Source organism: Mastigoproctus giganteus, chromosome 14, assembly GCF_048544385.1.
Source record: "Mastigoproctus giganteus isolate SK-2022 chromosome 14, ASM4854438v1, whole genome shotgun sequence".
NCBI classification, from domain to species: Eukaryota; Metazoa; Arthropoda; class Arachnida; order Uropygi; family Thelyphonidae; genus Mastigoproctus; species Mastigoproctus giganteus.
The window spans coordinates 123,448,102-123,461,771 of NC_143588.1; the positions used below are offsets into that span (position 1 = coordinate 123,448,102).

The following is a 13,670-nucleotide window of genomic DNA, read 5'->3' on the forward strand; positions in this document are numbered from 1 at the left end:
TACTCACCTGAGGAGGCATAAATTCAAATTGAGGAAAGACAATAATTGTAGATTAGATGTGCGGAAATTCGCCTTTAGCCTGCGGGTGGTTAATAGTTGGAACAAATTTCCATCTGTTGCTGTGCAGGTCAGCAACTTAAATCAGTTCAAGGCAGAACTAGACAAATATTTGGAGTGAATGGATGAGTGAAATGATGAGAGCACGATGTATTTCAATTTCCAGTTTGAGAAGGTCAGAACAATAGCATTTGGCAACTCTAAAAGGCATGTTAAGTTATTGGACAGAATTTAAAACTATTTTCAGATGGAGAACTTGTTAAATCAATGGTATGTTGTTGTTATTTGGTTTTTAGGAGCATTAGCAACTAAGACCATATTGCTCCATGATATGCTGTGGTCATTCCCTGACCTTTCTGCATCCTCCGTATTTGGTGATGACGGGCTCAAACCCCGGTCTAATCAAGAAGCATGTGCTACGCACTGCTGCTCCTTCCCACCTGGCTACGGAGGCGCCTCAATGGTATGAGATGTTGAATCAGAAATTAAACTCTTTAGAGACCTTCTTTTAGTAATGATACTGTACAATGTAGTGTACATGAACCAGGGAAATTTATAAGAATGGCAGTGGCTGCATGTGTTAATAAAAGTCCTTTCTTCAACTTATGCCTAGATGAAAGCTAGGATTTAACACAAACCAGACAAATACTTATATGCACACATTATTTTGATATTGATCAACGTCATTTTTCTGAAAAACTACTGCACTTAATTTTTTATCATCAAAACAATTCAATTTTAAAAATAACTACATGTTTATTAATTGTAAATTTATAGATATCTGAATGACTGTGGTCACTAGTAAGTTGTGGTGGCCACATCTGTGTCCACAAAAATATTTCCCATGAGAACTGCTGGTCTGCACTATATAATTTTAGTTTATTTCTAATTTTTAAATTTAATTTAACAAAGTTGTATTTTTATTTTTATTTTTTTTTTTTTGTTTCAGTCAAGATTCAGATAATGAGGTTATTAAAGATCAAGGTTTAGTGAGTACTTGTTTTTGTTTTGTTTCTTAATAATTGGTAATTTGTATATTTACATATTTCATTGTACCATATGATGGAAAAATGGAATTAAATTAAATGTGCATTTCATTGAGCCAAATGATAGAGGAGAACATCTTAGTTTTGTAGCTGTTAAAATAGTACAATGGCTATTAAAATAACTCAAATAGCAATTCATTAATTTTAATTTTAATAAATTAAAGAAAGATTACACTCCATGTCTTTTAGAGTGCTCATTATTTCAATAATTTTCAGTTCTTATGATTACAATGGGTTTTACGTTTTGAGATTTCAGTGAAAGTTGTTTACATTGTTAAAAAATATCAGATTCAATGGAACAGTTTGGTGAGATTTCAAGAGCAATGGAAGCAATTCTTTATAGTTCAAAGGCTTTTGATTGTGTTTGGCATAAAGGTCTTCTAAATAAGCTTTGGCTTCTGGATGTTGATTTTTTTTTTTTGTAATTATTTTCCAGTTTTCTGTCTGATCACTCACTTGAGGTAATGGTAGATAGCTCTGTCTTCTAACTTCTCCACTAATGCTGGTGTTCCTCAAAGTTCATTTCTTTCTCCCACTGTTGTGTATTAATGACATTCTTCCACTGACTGGAAATTCTATCCATATTTTTGCTGATGAAAGCACATTGTATTTCAAATTCCAGTTTGAGAACCTTGACCAGCACAAACTTCAACTTCTCGGATATTTCCTTAAATGGTGATCTCCATGTAATTCTCCATTGTAGATTGTAGAAAAGATATAGTTAATTTTAATACCCTTATAAAACTCAGTTTTGGCTTATATCTCACAAAAATGATTTTTGTGCTCTTATACTTATCTTCAGTGACATTCAGATTTCTAGACAAGATCACATATTTCTGTTAAGGATTACCCTGATTACCCTCTTGGCACAAGTACATCACAAATATTCTCCCTCTACATCTAAAAAATCAGATTTTTTTGTCATTACTTTTCTTCTAAACACCTAATTCACTTTCAAATCTGTCGCACTATGGGATATTATTCCAGCAGTAGATTGTCAGATTTTAAGAGGGGGGTAAAGAGAGCATTATTAATCATGTAGGCCTAACAATATTAAACGAACACGACCTGACCATTTGCTGGATAAATATAGGAACTTGCTGGAAAAATGACACGAGTTAGGTCTCAATGTGTATGTTTCTGCAATTCTGCCCAGACATGATAGGAGGGATTATATGCTGAAAGCCTTGTGGGATAAATCAGCACTTGAGGGATTTCTGGGGAGGAGGGATTTTTATCAGTGTGGCCTACACTTGTAGGTAGAAGGAATCTATTTTGTAGAGATGGTATTCATTTGAACAGTGGTAGTGCAAGGATTTTTGCCAGTATCATTGAGGATACCTTTAAGGGTTCAGGGAAACTGCTAGTTAGGGGGAGAAGTGGAATATACATCCATGTTTATCTGATTATATGGAACAAAGTAATGCTTGCACTCATCTCTAAGAATTCTTATTTGTTACTAGAACAGCTGATGTTAGCATTAGCATTAGTAGAGGCATTTGATGCAAGAAAGCAAGCTTATGCAGCATCAGCCAAAAAAAAATAATAATAATAATAAATAAATAAATAAAAAATAACCACTTCCACTTCACCCCTCTGTTCGTTCGAAATACCTGTCCAGCTGAGCCTTAAACTTATTTAAGCTATCAACTTCCACGACAAGGGATGGAAGTTTATTCCACCAACCAACCACCCGCTGGCTAAAGGCAAATTTCCTCACGTCTATCCTACATCTGTCTTTTCTCAATTTGAATTTATGCCCTCTCAGGTGATTATTCTGAGCAAGAGGAAGAATCCCATCAGCATTGAGCATGCTCAAACCATTCAAGGCTTTATACACCTCTATCAGATCACCTCACTGGTGCCTAGTCCCCAGACACTGTAATTTGCAAAACTTAAGCCTTTCTTCGTAAGAGCACCCCTTTGTTCCATTCACTAATCTTGTTGCCCTTCTCTGTACTCGTTCCAGCATCTCTACATCCTTCTTGAAATGAGGCCTCCAGACCTGTATACAGTACTCTAGGTGTGGCCTGACCATTGCCTTATACAAGGGAATAATCACATCCTTATCCCTGCTAGAAAAATTCCTATATATCATCGACAATACACCATGAGCTACTCTTGCAGCCCGTCTGCACTGCTCAGAAAATTTCATATCTGCCTGCACAACCAGCCCCAGGTCCCTTTCATTCTCTACCACTGTCAGTTTAGTACCACAGAGTTGATACGTTGCTCTGGGGTTGCTGTTTCCCATATGTAGTACTTTACATTTGTCAATGTTAAACTTCATTTGCCACCTCTCAGCCCATCTGCTCAACCTTTCCAGATCCTGTTGCAGTAGCATAGTGTCAGTAGTGTCCTTGACAACCCTGCCAACCTTCGTATCGTCTGCAAACTTGGACATTAAGCTTGATATACCATCATCAATATCATTTATAAATACAGAAAACAATAATGGACCCAATACTGAACCCTGAGGGAATCCACTGATAAAATTAGTCCACGATGAGCAGTGTCCATTGATTAATTACCACTCTGTCTTCTCCCCTTCAACCACCCCTTTATCCATAGCAGCAATTTGCCTCCAATGCCACACTGCTCCAATTTGTGCAGCAATCTTCCATGTGCAACAGTATCAAAAGCCTTTCTAAGATCCAAGTATATAATATCAAAGTTATTCCCTGCATCCAGTTCTTTTGTGACTGCATCATAATATCCAATCAAATTGGTCAGGCAAGGCTTCCCCTTAACAAAACTATGCTGTGTCTGAGCTAAAACTGATGTCTTGTCTAGATGATCCTGCAGTGCTTCTTTAACCAGTGCCTCCATTAATTTTCCAGGAACAGAAGTTAAACTAACAGGTCTATAATTACTTGTGTCGCCCTTTGATCCTCCTTTGTGAATTGGGGTAACATTTGCACATCACCAGTCCATGGGTACTTCCCCTGAGTCCAAGGATGCTGTCATAATTATGGCTAAGGGTTTGCTTACTTCCTTTGCTGCCTCCTTTAATATAACTGGATAGATCCCATCCACCCCAGGTGCCTTTCTTGTATTTATCTTCAACAATTTCTCCTCATGTTTTCTGCGCGGTTGTCTCCGCATGTTTTCAAGATGCTCTTGAATGTAGCAACATTTCAAATGAGCTGGATGTGAAAGATAGGAAAACAAGTCTAAACTTCAAGGAGTGTGTTAGGGTAGAAAACTATAGAAGAATATTTAGTCTTAACTGTGTCTACAGTTATGTCAAAGAGTGTTTCAAAGTGTTTGTAATTAAGGCAATCTACAGGGATTGCCCCTATAAGCTGCTGTAGCATCTGTAAGCCCAATGCCAGGAAATGTGCGTTTAGTGTTGAAATGTTTGTATATGTGTTTTCTACAGTAATGTCAAGAGTGTTGTCAATAAAATGGCTGAATTTGAACTTGTGGTAAGAACATCTAATGCTGATATATTAGGGCTAAAAGAAATGTGTTGCCAGTGGGAAATTAAGGATGACATGTTCCACTGTGGTATGTGTAATATATTTCAGGAAGATAGGACGGGTGATGGTGTCATACTTCTTAGCAAAAGCAGCCTGAGAGTGAAAAGAGCTTTGCTGAGTCTAAAGTTACGTCTCCCAGCATAGAATCTGTGCGGTGTGAGTTAGTCGGAAGCGAAGGTATAATGAGATTGGTAGTAATCTACAGACCAGAAGATTGTGAAGAATATGATGAGAGGCTATGTGCAAATGGAATGTGCAAGCAAGTGTGAATGTCTTATTATGGGTGACTTCAATCTGCCCCAGATTGATTGGAATAAGTGGGAGTGAACTCACTTTGGGGAATTTTTTTTTTCCTAAATAAACTAATAAATAATAAATTTTCTGTTTATACTCTGGGACGACCAAACGGACAGAGCAGTTTACAAGATACACAGAATACAAGAAACAGCACCGTATTCAGCAGTCACGGGCTTGAACCCCGGTCACTCAAGGCACGTGCTAGATGATTACAATTTGTACCAGCTTATTAGAGAAAGTACTAGGGGCGACAATATGCCTGACCTCATCATTACTAACGAGTCAGATGATATCACAGGGCTTAAAATATAAGAACCATTAGCACGTAGTGATCATACAGTCATCAGCTGGAGGATGAAGAAAGTTGTTGCAATAGTTAAAGGTAAAGGCACAGGTTTTTACTTCAGAAGAGAAGACTTTGACAGTTTAAGGTACTATATGGCATCTGTGAACTGGTCGGATTGCCAAGGGATGGCAAATACATTTGAATTATGGAATACTTTTAAAGCAAAAATCACAGAAGCCTACAACAGCTACAAGTTGATTTGTAATAGTACCATAGAAGTTAGAGAGGCCAAGGCTGTGTATGAGAAAGCACTGGCCGAGCGAGCAATAAATGGGGACAAGGACCTTTTCATGTTTGTGAATTAGCATTAGCATTAGTAGAGGCATTTGATGCAAGAAAGCAAGCTTATGCAGCATCAGCCGAAAAAAAAAAAAAAAAACCCACTTCCACTTCACCCCTCTGTTCGTTCAAAATACCTGTCCAGCTGAGCCTTAAACTTATTTAGGCTATCAACCTCCACCACAAGGGATGGAAGTCTGTTCCACCAACCAACCACCCGCAATACAAGGAAGAAGAAGGGAAAAAAAAAAAAAAAAAATCAATCAGACTGGAACCTTATGTACTTGGTGTGGGAAAGTCTTAGACAACCCAGCTGATGTTGCAGATGAATTGAACTGGTACTTTACATAGCATTAGTAGAGGCATATGATGCAAGAAAGCAAGCTTATTCAGCATCAGCCAAAAAAAAAAAAAAAAAACACAACCACTACTCCCATTTCACCCCTCCGTTCGTTCGAAATACCTGTCCAGCTGAGCCTTAAATTTGTTTAGGCTATCAACTGCAACAACAAGTGATGGAAGTCTATTCCACAAACCAACTGCCCGCTGGCTAAAGGCAAATTTACGCACATCTATCCGACATCCGTCCTTCCTCAATTTGAATTTATGCCCTCTCAGGTGATTATTCTGAGCAAGAGGAAGAATCCCATCGGCATTGAGCATGCTCAAGCCATTCAAAGCCTTATACACCTCTATCAGATCACCTCGCCGATGCCTAGTCTCCAGACTCTGTAATTTGCAAAACTTAAGCCTTTCTTCGTAAGAGCAACCCTTTGTTCCATTCACTAATCTTGTTGCCCTTCTCTGTACTCGTTCCAGCAGCTCTACATCCTTCTTGAAATGAGGCCTCTAGACCTGTATACAGTACTCAAGGTGTGGCTTGACCAATGCCTTATACAAGGGAATAATCACATCCCTATCCCTGCTAGAAAAATTCCTGTATATCATTGACAAGACACCATGAGCTACTCTTGCAACTCATCTGCACTGCTCAGAGAACTTCATATCTGCCTGCACAATTACCCCCAGGTCCTTTTCATTCTCTACCACTGTCAGCGTAGTACCACAGAGTTGATACGTTGATCTGGGGTTACTGTTTCCCATATGTAGTACTTTACATTTGTCAATGTTAAACTTCATTTGCTACCTCTCAGCCCATCTGTTCAACCTTTCCAGATCCTGTTGCAGCAGCATAGCATCAGTAGTGTCCTTAACAACCCTGCCAACCTTTGTATCGTCTGCAAACTTGGACATTAAGCTTGATATACCATCATCAATATCATTTATAAATACAGAAAACAACAATGGACCCAACACTGAACCCTGAGGAACTCCACTAATAACATCAGTCCACGTTGAGCAGTGTCCATTGATTACCACTCTCTGTCTTCTGCCACTCAACCATCCCTTTATCCATAGCAGCAATTTGCCTCCAATGCCACACTGCTCCAATTTGTGCAGCAGTCTTCCATGCGCAACAGTATCAAAAGCCTTTCTAAGATCCAAATATATAATATCAAAGTTATTCCCTGCATCCAGTTCTTTTGTGACTACATCATAGTATCCAATCAAATTGGTCAGACAAGACCTGCCCTTAACAAAACCATGCTGTGTCTGAGCTATAACTGAATTCTTGTCTAGATGATCCTGCAGTGCTTCTTTAACCAGTGCCTCCATTAATTTTCCTGGAACCGAAGTTAAACTAACAGGTCTATAATTACTTGTGTCAGCCTTTGATCCTCCTTTGTGAATTGGGGTTACATTTGAACATCTCCAGTCTATGGGTACCTCCCCCAAGTCCAAAGAAGCTCTCATAATTATGGCTAGGGGGTTTGCTTACTTCCTTTGCTGCCTCCTTCAATATAACTGGATAGATCCCATCCACCCCGGGTGCCTTTTTTATGTTTATCCTCAACAATTTCTCCTCCACTTTCCTCTCAGTTATTAGAAAATCATCTGGCTCACTGCCAATGTTTACTTCACCTACGACATTCCCCTTCCTGAATAACCCCTCATGTGAATGTAGATGAAAAATACTTGTTTAGATTGTTAGCCACCTGAGCAGGATCCTCAACTGTTGAACCATCAACATCCAGTGGACCAATCTGATTCATCCCTTTCTTTCTTGAGTTTAAATAGGTAAAGAACTCTTTCCTGTTTTTCTTTGCATCCTTTGCCAAGGATTTCTCATAATCTGCCTTTGCCTGCCTAATCTCCTTTGTGACTTGGTTACAGACCAACTTATATCTATCATAGGCTTCCATATCACCCATTAATTTGTATGTATCCCATGCATTTTCCTTCTCTGCCATATGTCTCATTAGTTCATCTGACAACCATTTAGGCCTGAACCTTGAACAATATTTCTTGGTTGGTATGTAAAGCCTGGTAGCTTCCAAGATTAGTTCCTTGAATGCTTCCCATTTTGAATTTGCTGTTGGTAACATCATCAGTTGGTCCCACTGTATAGAATTTAAATACTGTCTCAGACCATCATATTCGCCTTTACGAAAGCAAAAACCCTTCCCTTTACCACAGATGGTAGTTACCTCCTTGAGTAAATCCCACTTCAGCACACTGTGATCACTGCCACCTTGTGGTTCCTTTATCTGCAGATTCTTAATGCATGAAGAATCACTACTGATAATCAGATCAAGAGTATTACTCCCTCTAGTTGCCTCCCGAACATGCTCGTGTAGAAAACAATCATCCAGTAAATCCACAAAAGCCTTGCTAGTGTGTGAGTGACCAACCCACAAATTCCAGTCAATATCTGGGAAATTAAAATCCCCCATTATAAGACTCTCTGGTTTACTGGCCCATTCTATTTCCCTGTACAGCATCTTATTGTACTCATCAGAGTCATTAGGCCTATAGCACACTCCTTCTCTCAATTTTGATTTACCTATGCTTATGTCACACCAAACTAACTCGACACTGCCCTGTCCATCGATGTCGACTGGCTTCACTTCCTTGGATTTTATGTGTTTCTTAACTAATAGCATAACCCCTCCTCCCTTCCTATCCTGTCTATCCTTTCTGTAGATGTTGTACTCCCCAAATTCCAGTTCTGCATTCCTTATATCTGTGTGACACCACGTCTCTGATATCCCAACAATATCTGCCTTTGATGTTTTGAGCAATACCTCAAATTCCTCAAATTTATTTACTAAACTCCTAGCATTGGTGTACCTGTTTCTATTCTTAGCTACCCTAACACAACCCATGTGTTTACTTGTAGCGCAATGACTTCCAGCAGTCTCTGAAATATCCTGCCTCTTGTTTTTCAGGCTTCCGCTCATTCCAATAGAAACAGTGCAAGAATCTCTTTCACCTCTGCCAGTGGCTACTGTTAATCTATTAGTCTTTGTCTACCCCCAAGCTAGCAGTTTTCCGACCCACCTAACACTGCCTCGATAGCATCAGCAAATATTCTTGCACCCTTTCTATTTAAGTGTATCCCATCCCTGTAGAAGCAATCTCTCCTGTTAAGAAGTACAGTCCAGGCTAAAAAAAATTCTACCCCTTGAGCCTTGCACAATCTTTCCAGGGCCGAATTGATCGACAAGGCTCTCATCATATACTCCCTCCTATCGTGTCTGGGCAGAATTGCAGACACTTTCAAATTCAACCCTACTTTACGGCTTTTTTTCAACAGTGACCTGTACTTGTTAAGTAATTCTGGTGGTCTCCTACTCTTAATATCATTAGTGCCAACGTGTACAACTATATCACCTTTTGTGCCCTTAAAAGATGATATCCGCTCTAGAACGTCATCAACCTTTGCCCCTGGCAGACGTATCCCCTGTTCCACCTATCCTTTTTACAAAGCATGTTCCCTGTTTCCCTGACAATAGAGTCACCAACAACTACTATTTCCTGTGGGACCAGCGCATTCTGCCTTGGGGGCTGCCTCTGTGTTGCAAGATGACCAAGTGCAAGCTGTGGCATTGATGTGGGCAGCTGAGAGCTTGATGGGCCCCTGAATTTATTTCCTTCGAGGGCATCCACCCTGTCCTTCATGGTCTCATATAGGCCCATAAGAACGCTGAGTTGTCGCCTAAGTTCCTTGCACTCCTTGCATCGTGCACACACAAAGACATCCCGCATGGCAGCATCATGTCCCGTACCCGATTGCTCCGCAAACATCAAGCAAACAGTGCATCTTAAAAGGCTGTGATTCAGAGGGAAACTGCCCCCCCCCCCCCCCCCCCCCAGTTCTCCCCTGAGCCACAGCACTCCCATTAACTTCAGCCTTTTGCTTTGCTGCTCTGGTCTGAGTCATGATTTCGATTTAATATTAATAAAATTACAATTTCAGAACAAAATTAGGTTAGGTTACGTTTGTACTCTAAGTCGTTATATATATATAGTTAAAAGTAGAATTTAATTGACAATGAAGTTGAACCAGATTAATAGATTTGCTGATTAATGACAATATTATATTATGCACTATACTATACAAAGCTAATGCTATTGAATTCCAGATATGCTGTGTCGTGTTACAATGGCGGTAATTACGAGCGGTACTTCTACGGACTCTTAAGTATTGATTAACTTCCAAATCTCGCTGTCTCAATTTAGAATAAACTAAGGATCCTGACCAGGTCTATAGCTACTTATAGATAATAATTTGATATAACAATTGGTTAATAAATCTGCTAAATACGGTTAAAAACCTGTCGTTCAACGGAGCTGCAATTTGTAACACGTGGATTTGATACTGTTACCGATACTAAGTAATACCCACAAAATATCTGTCTTTACTGATGAAAAACCCGTCGAGCTGAGAAGAGGCTGTGCAAATGAAGCTGAGTCATGTGAAATTAATGATTTTGCAATTAGAGATGACTGTTTATTAGAAAATCTTTCAAGCACGAAGGAATGTAAGGCTCCTGGAGTTGATGGCCCATACCCAGTAATATTGGAGAAGCCACCAAAGAATGTATTGTACCATTGAAGTTAATTATGAGGGCATCTTTTCACTTTAGAGAGAACCCTTTGGATTGGAGAAGTGCTAATGTATCACCAATACATAAAGGCAGTTCTAAGAGTGATTTTAAGAGGATTGTTGTGTGGCCACAGGACGAAAGGCAGAGGGTCGTGATTAATGGATATTCTACAGACTGGTGTGGCATCAAAAGGAGGTCCCCCAGGGATCGGTTTTTGAACCACTGTTGTTTCTAATTTTCATGAACAATATTGATGATGGGGGTAGAAGGTTGCTGTCAAAATTTGCAGACAATGTAAAGATTGGTAGAGTAATTAATGATCAGTGCCAAGCAGCACTCCTTCAGGATGACTTGAACTGGCTGCAAGAATGGTCATATAAACATTCAGCTATATTTTTATGCAGCTGAATGCAAGGTCTTACATTGGGGAATAGTAACCTTAGAATAAATTACACACTTGGTTGGGTTGAATTAAAAACAGTAGAGGAAGAATGGAATCTTGGAGTTATAATATGGGCAGATATGAAGTTTTTTGCCCAGGCAGGCATGAAAGTCCATGGTGTTCTATCAATGATTTATTGAACATTATCCTTTAAAGATATGGAGGTCCTAGTCCCACAATGCAATTGAAAGACTACATTTGGAATACTCTTCGCGTATGGAAACCTCATCTGAAAAAAGACATTGAACTTGTTGAAAGGGTCCAAAGATGGGTAGCACCTGTGGTGAGATCGGTAAATGAGCGACCATATGAGTAAAGACTCTGAATATGTGGGCTACAGAGCTTGGCAACTGCCCACCTTGGAGGTTAACTGATTGAGGTTTATAAGGCTCTGAGGGGAGTTAAAACGAACAAAGATGGAATTTTATTGTTATAGAGAATGCCAGAGTCATGGGAATAAACTCAAATTACAGGGAAAGAGGTTTAGATTAGATTGTAGGAAGTTTTCTTTTAGCCAGTGAGTTGTTGTTTGCTGGAACAGGGTGCCTTTATGCATAAGTCAGGCTGTTCGGCCAGTTCAGCAAAAGCCTCTGACTTCCTTGGACTGTATGGCTATTACTATTATCATCTGGGGCGGTGCCCACATAACTTTTCTCAGGCTTCTAGAATCCATTCAGATGAGTGCTGTTAGGTTAATCAGTAACCCATCTCTTACAAAGCTCTTTTGGTTATAGACATTTTGTTGCTGCTATGTATCTTTTGATGGATGTTTCCATGGATGCTGTTCATCTGAACTGGCTTCTATAATCTCTCTCTCTCTCTCTCTCTCTCTCTCTCTCTCTCTCTCCCCATCTTTCTGCAACAATCTCCATTCTCATGTATTTCTTGAAAAATTAAAATTTTTAGGTTTTCATTAAAAAAAAAAAAAAAGTTCCGATGCATTTGAACGAATTCCGAGCAAATCAACATGAAGCTTCTTGCGAGCGGGTCGTTCAAATGCATCTGAACTTTCATTCCATGCAATAAGTGAACGACATTCATTCAGATTTAATCCGTAGACCATTCCTATTGTCCAACGATTGGTCACTTATATGCATGCGTGAAGAATAAAGACTACAACATAAGGCAAAAGTTTTGGATTAATTGAGTTGCTCTATTCCTATGAACATGACGCCCCGAAAGTCCGAATTAAGGAATGTAGAGAATAATCCCCCCCCCCCACCCATATCCAATTTTTTTAGACCCCTAAATTTAACTCTAAAGTCCAGCTACAGGACCAAAAGAAATAATCGGTACATATTCATTAAGCAGTTTAGACCTTCAAAAATCTAATTTTATGCCAATCCACGTAATGGTTTCCTTGCTGCCAGAAGTATGGTGTTTGAAGACAGATGTCTTGAGTGCTTATTGTTGAGACCGTACAGTCTGAACACTATGGTTCTGACAGTGGGGAAGATGTCCCACATGTTTTGCAAAATTGATATCGCCTTCCCCATGAATTATTGGCGAGTTAGACTAGGAGAGTTGGAAAAGAAGCTTCCTATATCTAAAATAAAGGTAATCCCTGTTGATTCATAATAATAATAAACATATTAAGCATATACATTGGCATTAATGTTGGACAAATGATTTCATAAAGGAAATATGTTAAAGTCTAACAAGATTAGCATTAAGCATAAGTAATACTATGATAATATCCAACATGATTAACTTTATATATATATCACCACTAATATAATATTCAATAAAAAATAGAGTAATGTGTATATATATATATATATATCGTGAACTGACAGCATAAGGTGTAAAGTAAAACTTGATGGCGTAATATGAAGCACTCAATTAGGAATCTGTTAGCTTATTATCATTTAATCAAAAATAAATTTTATTGTTAATTAAATTGTATTTAAACAGAAACTATGACTCAGAATAGAGCTGTGAAGCAAACATCACACGCTAGCGAGAGTGCTATGACTCAGGGGAGAAACAAAGGGGCGATTCTCCAACACATCAGTCTCAAAAAAGGTGCAAAATGTGATATGTTTGCCAACCTTTCTGAAACAGGACATGATCTAGACAAGGAGTATGCCTTTCTGTGTGCTAGGGGTCTAGAGTGTCAAGAAATTAGCCACCAACTCAGTGTTCTGATGGGTGTCTATTAGAGCTTGAGGTGAAGGGTAAATGCCTTTGAAGAAATTAATATGAGGGGCTTATCAAGCTCTCAGCTGCCCAGCTCAACAGAAGAGCTCACTCCTATGTGTCAGGCAATACAGAGGCAATCGACAAGGCAGCGCTGGTCCCAAAGGAACTAGTTATTGTTGGTGACTCTTTTATCAGGGAGACGGGGAATATACTATAACAAGTTTACTACAACTTTGAATTTACTCAACACGTAAAGGTCAATGTTGGAAAAAAGTCACTAGTTAGGGTTGAATGTGTGTCTGCAATTCTGTCCAGACACGATGGGAGGGAGTATATGATGACAGCCTTGTCAATCAGTTCGGCCTGGAGAGACTGTGCAAGGCTCAAGGGGTAGAATTTTTTTCAGCCTGGTCTGTGCTTATTGACAGGAGAGACTGCTCTACAGGGATGGGGTACATTTAAATAGAAAGGGTTCAAGAATATTTGCTGATGCTATCGAGGCAGTGTTAAGTGTGTCGGAAAACTGCTAGCTTGGGGGATACACAGACTAAAAGGTTAACAAAGGCCACAGGCATAGGCAAAAGTGATTCTTGCACTGCTTCTATTAGAATAAGCAGCAGCCTGGAA

General features: G+C 39.3%; 1 protein-coding gene across 1 annotated transcript in view; it reads left to right on the top strand.

The window, feature by feature from the left end:
* Nucleotides 1-13,670, top strand: part of LOC150075707 (calcineurin-binding protein cabin-1-like) — a 1,104,404-nt gene that overhangs the window by 341,363 nt on the left and 749,371 nt on the right. The window contains exon 17 of the mRNA XM_090388624.1: nt 1,007-1,046. Coding sequence (XP_090244750.1) covers nt 1,007-1,046 — 40 coding nt within the window. The remainder of the gene's footprint in view (nt 1-1,006; nt 1,047-13,670) is intronic.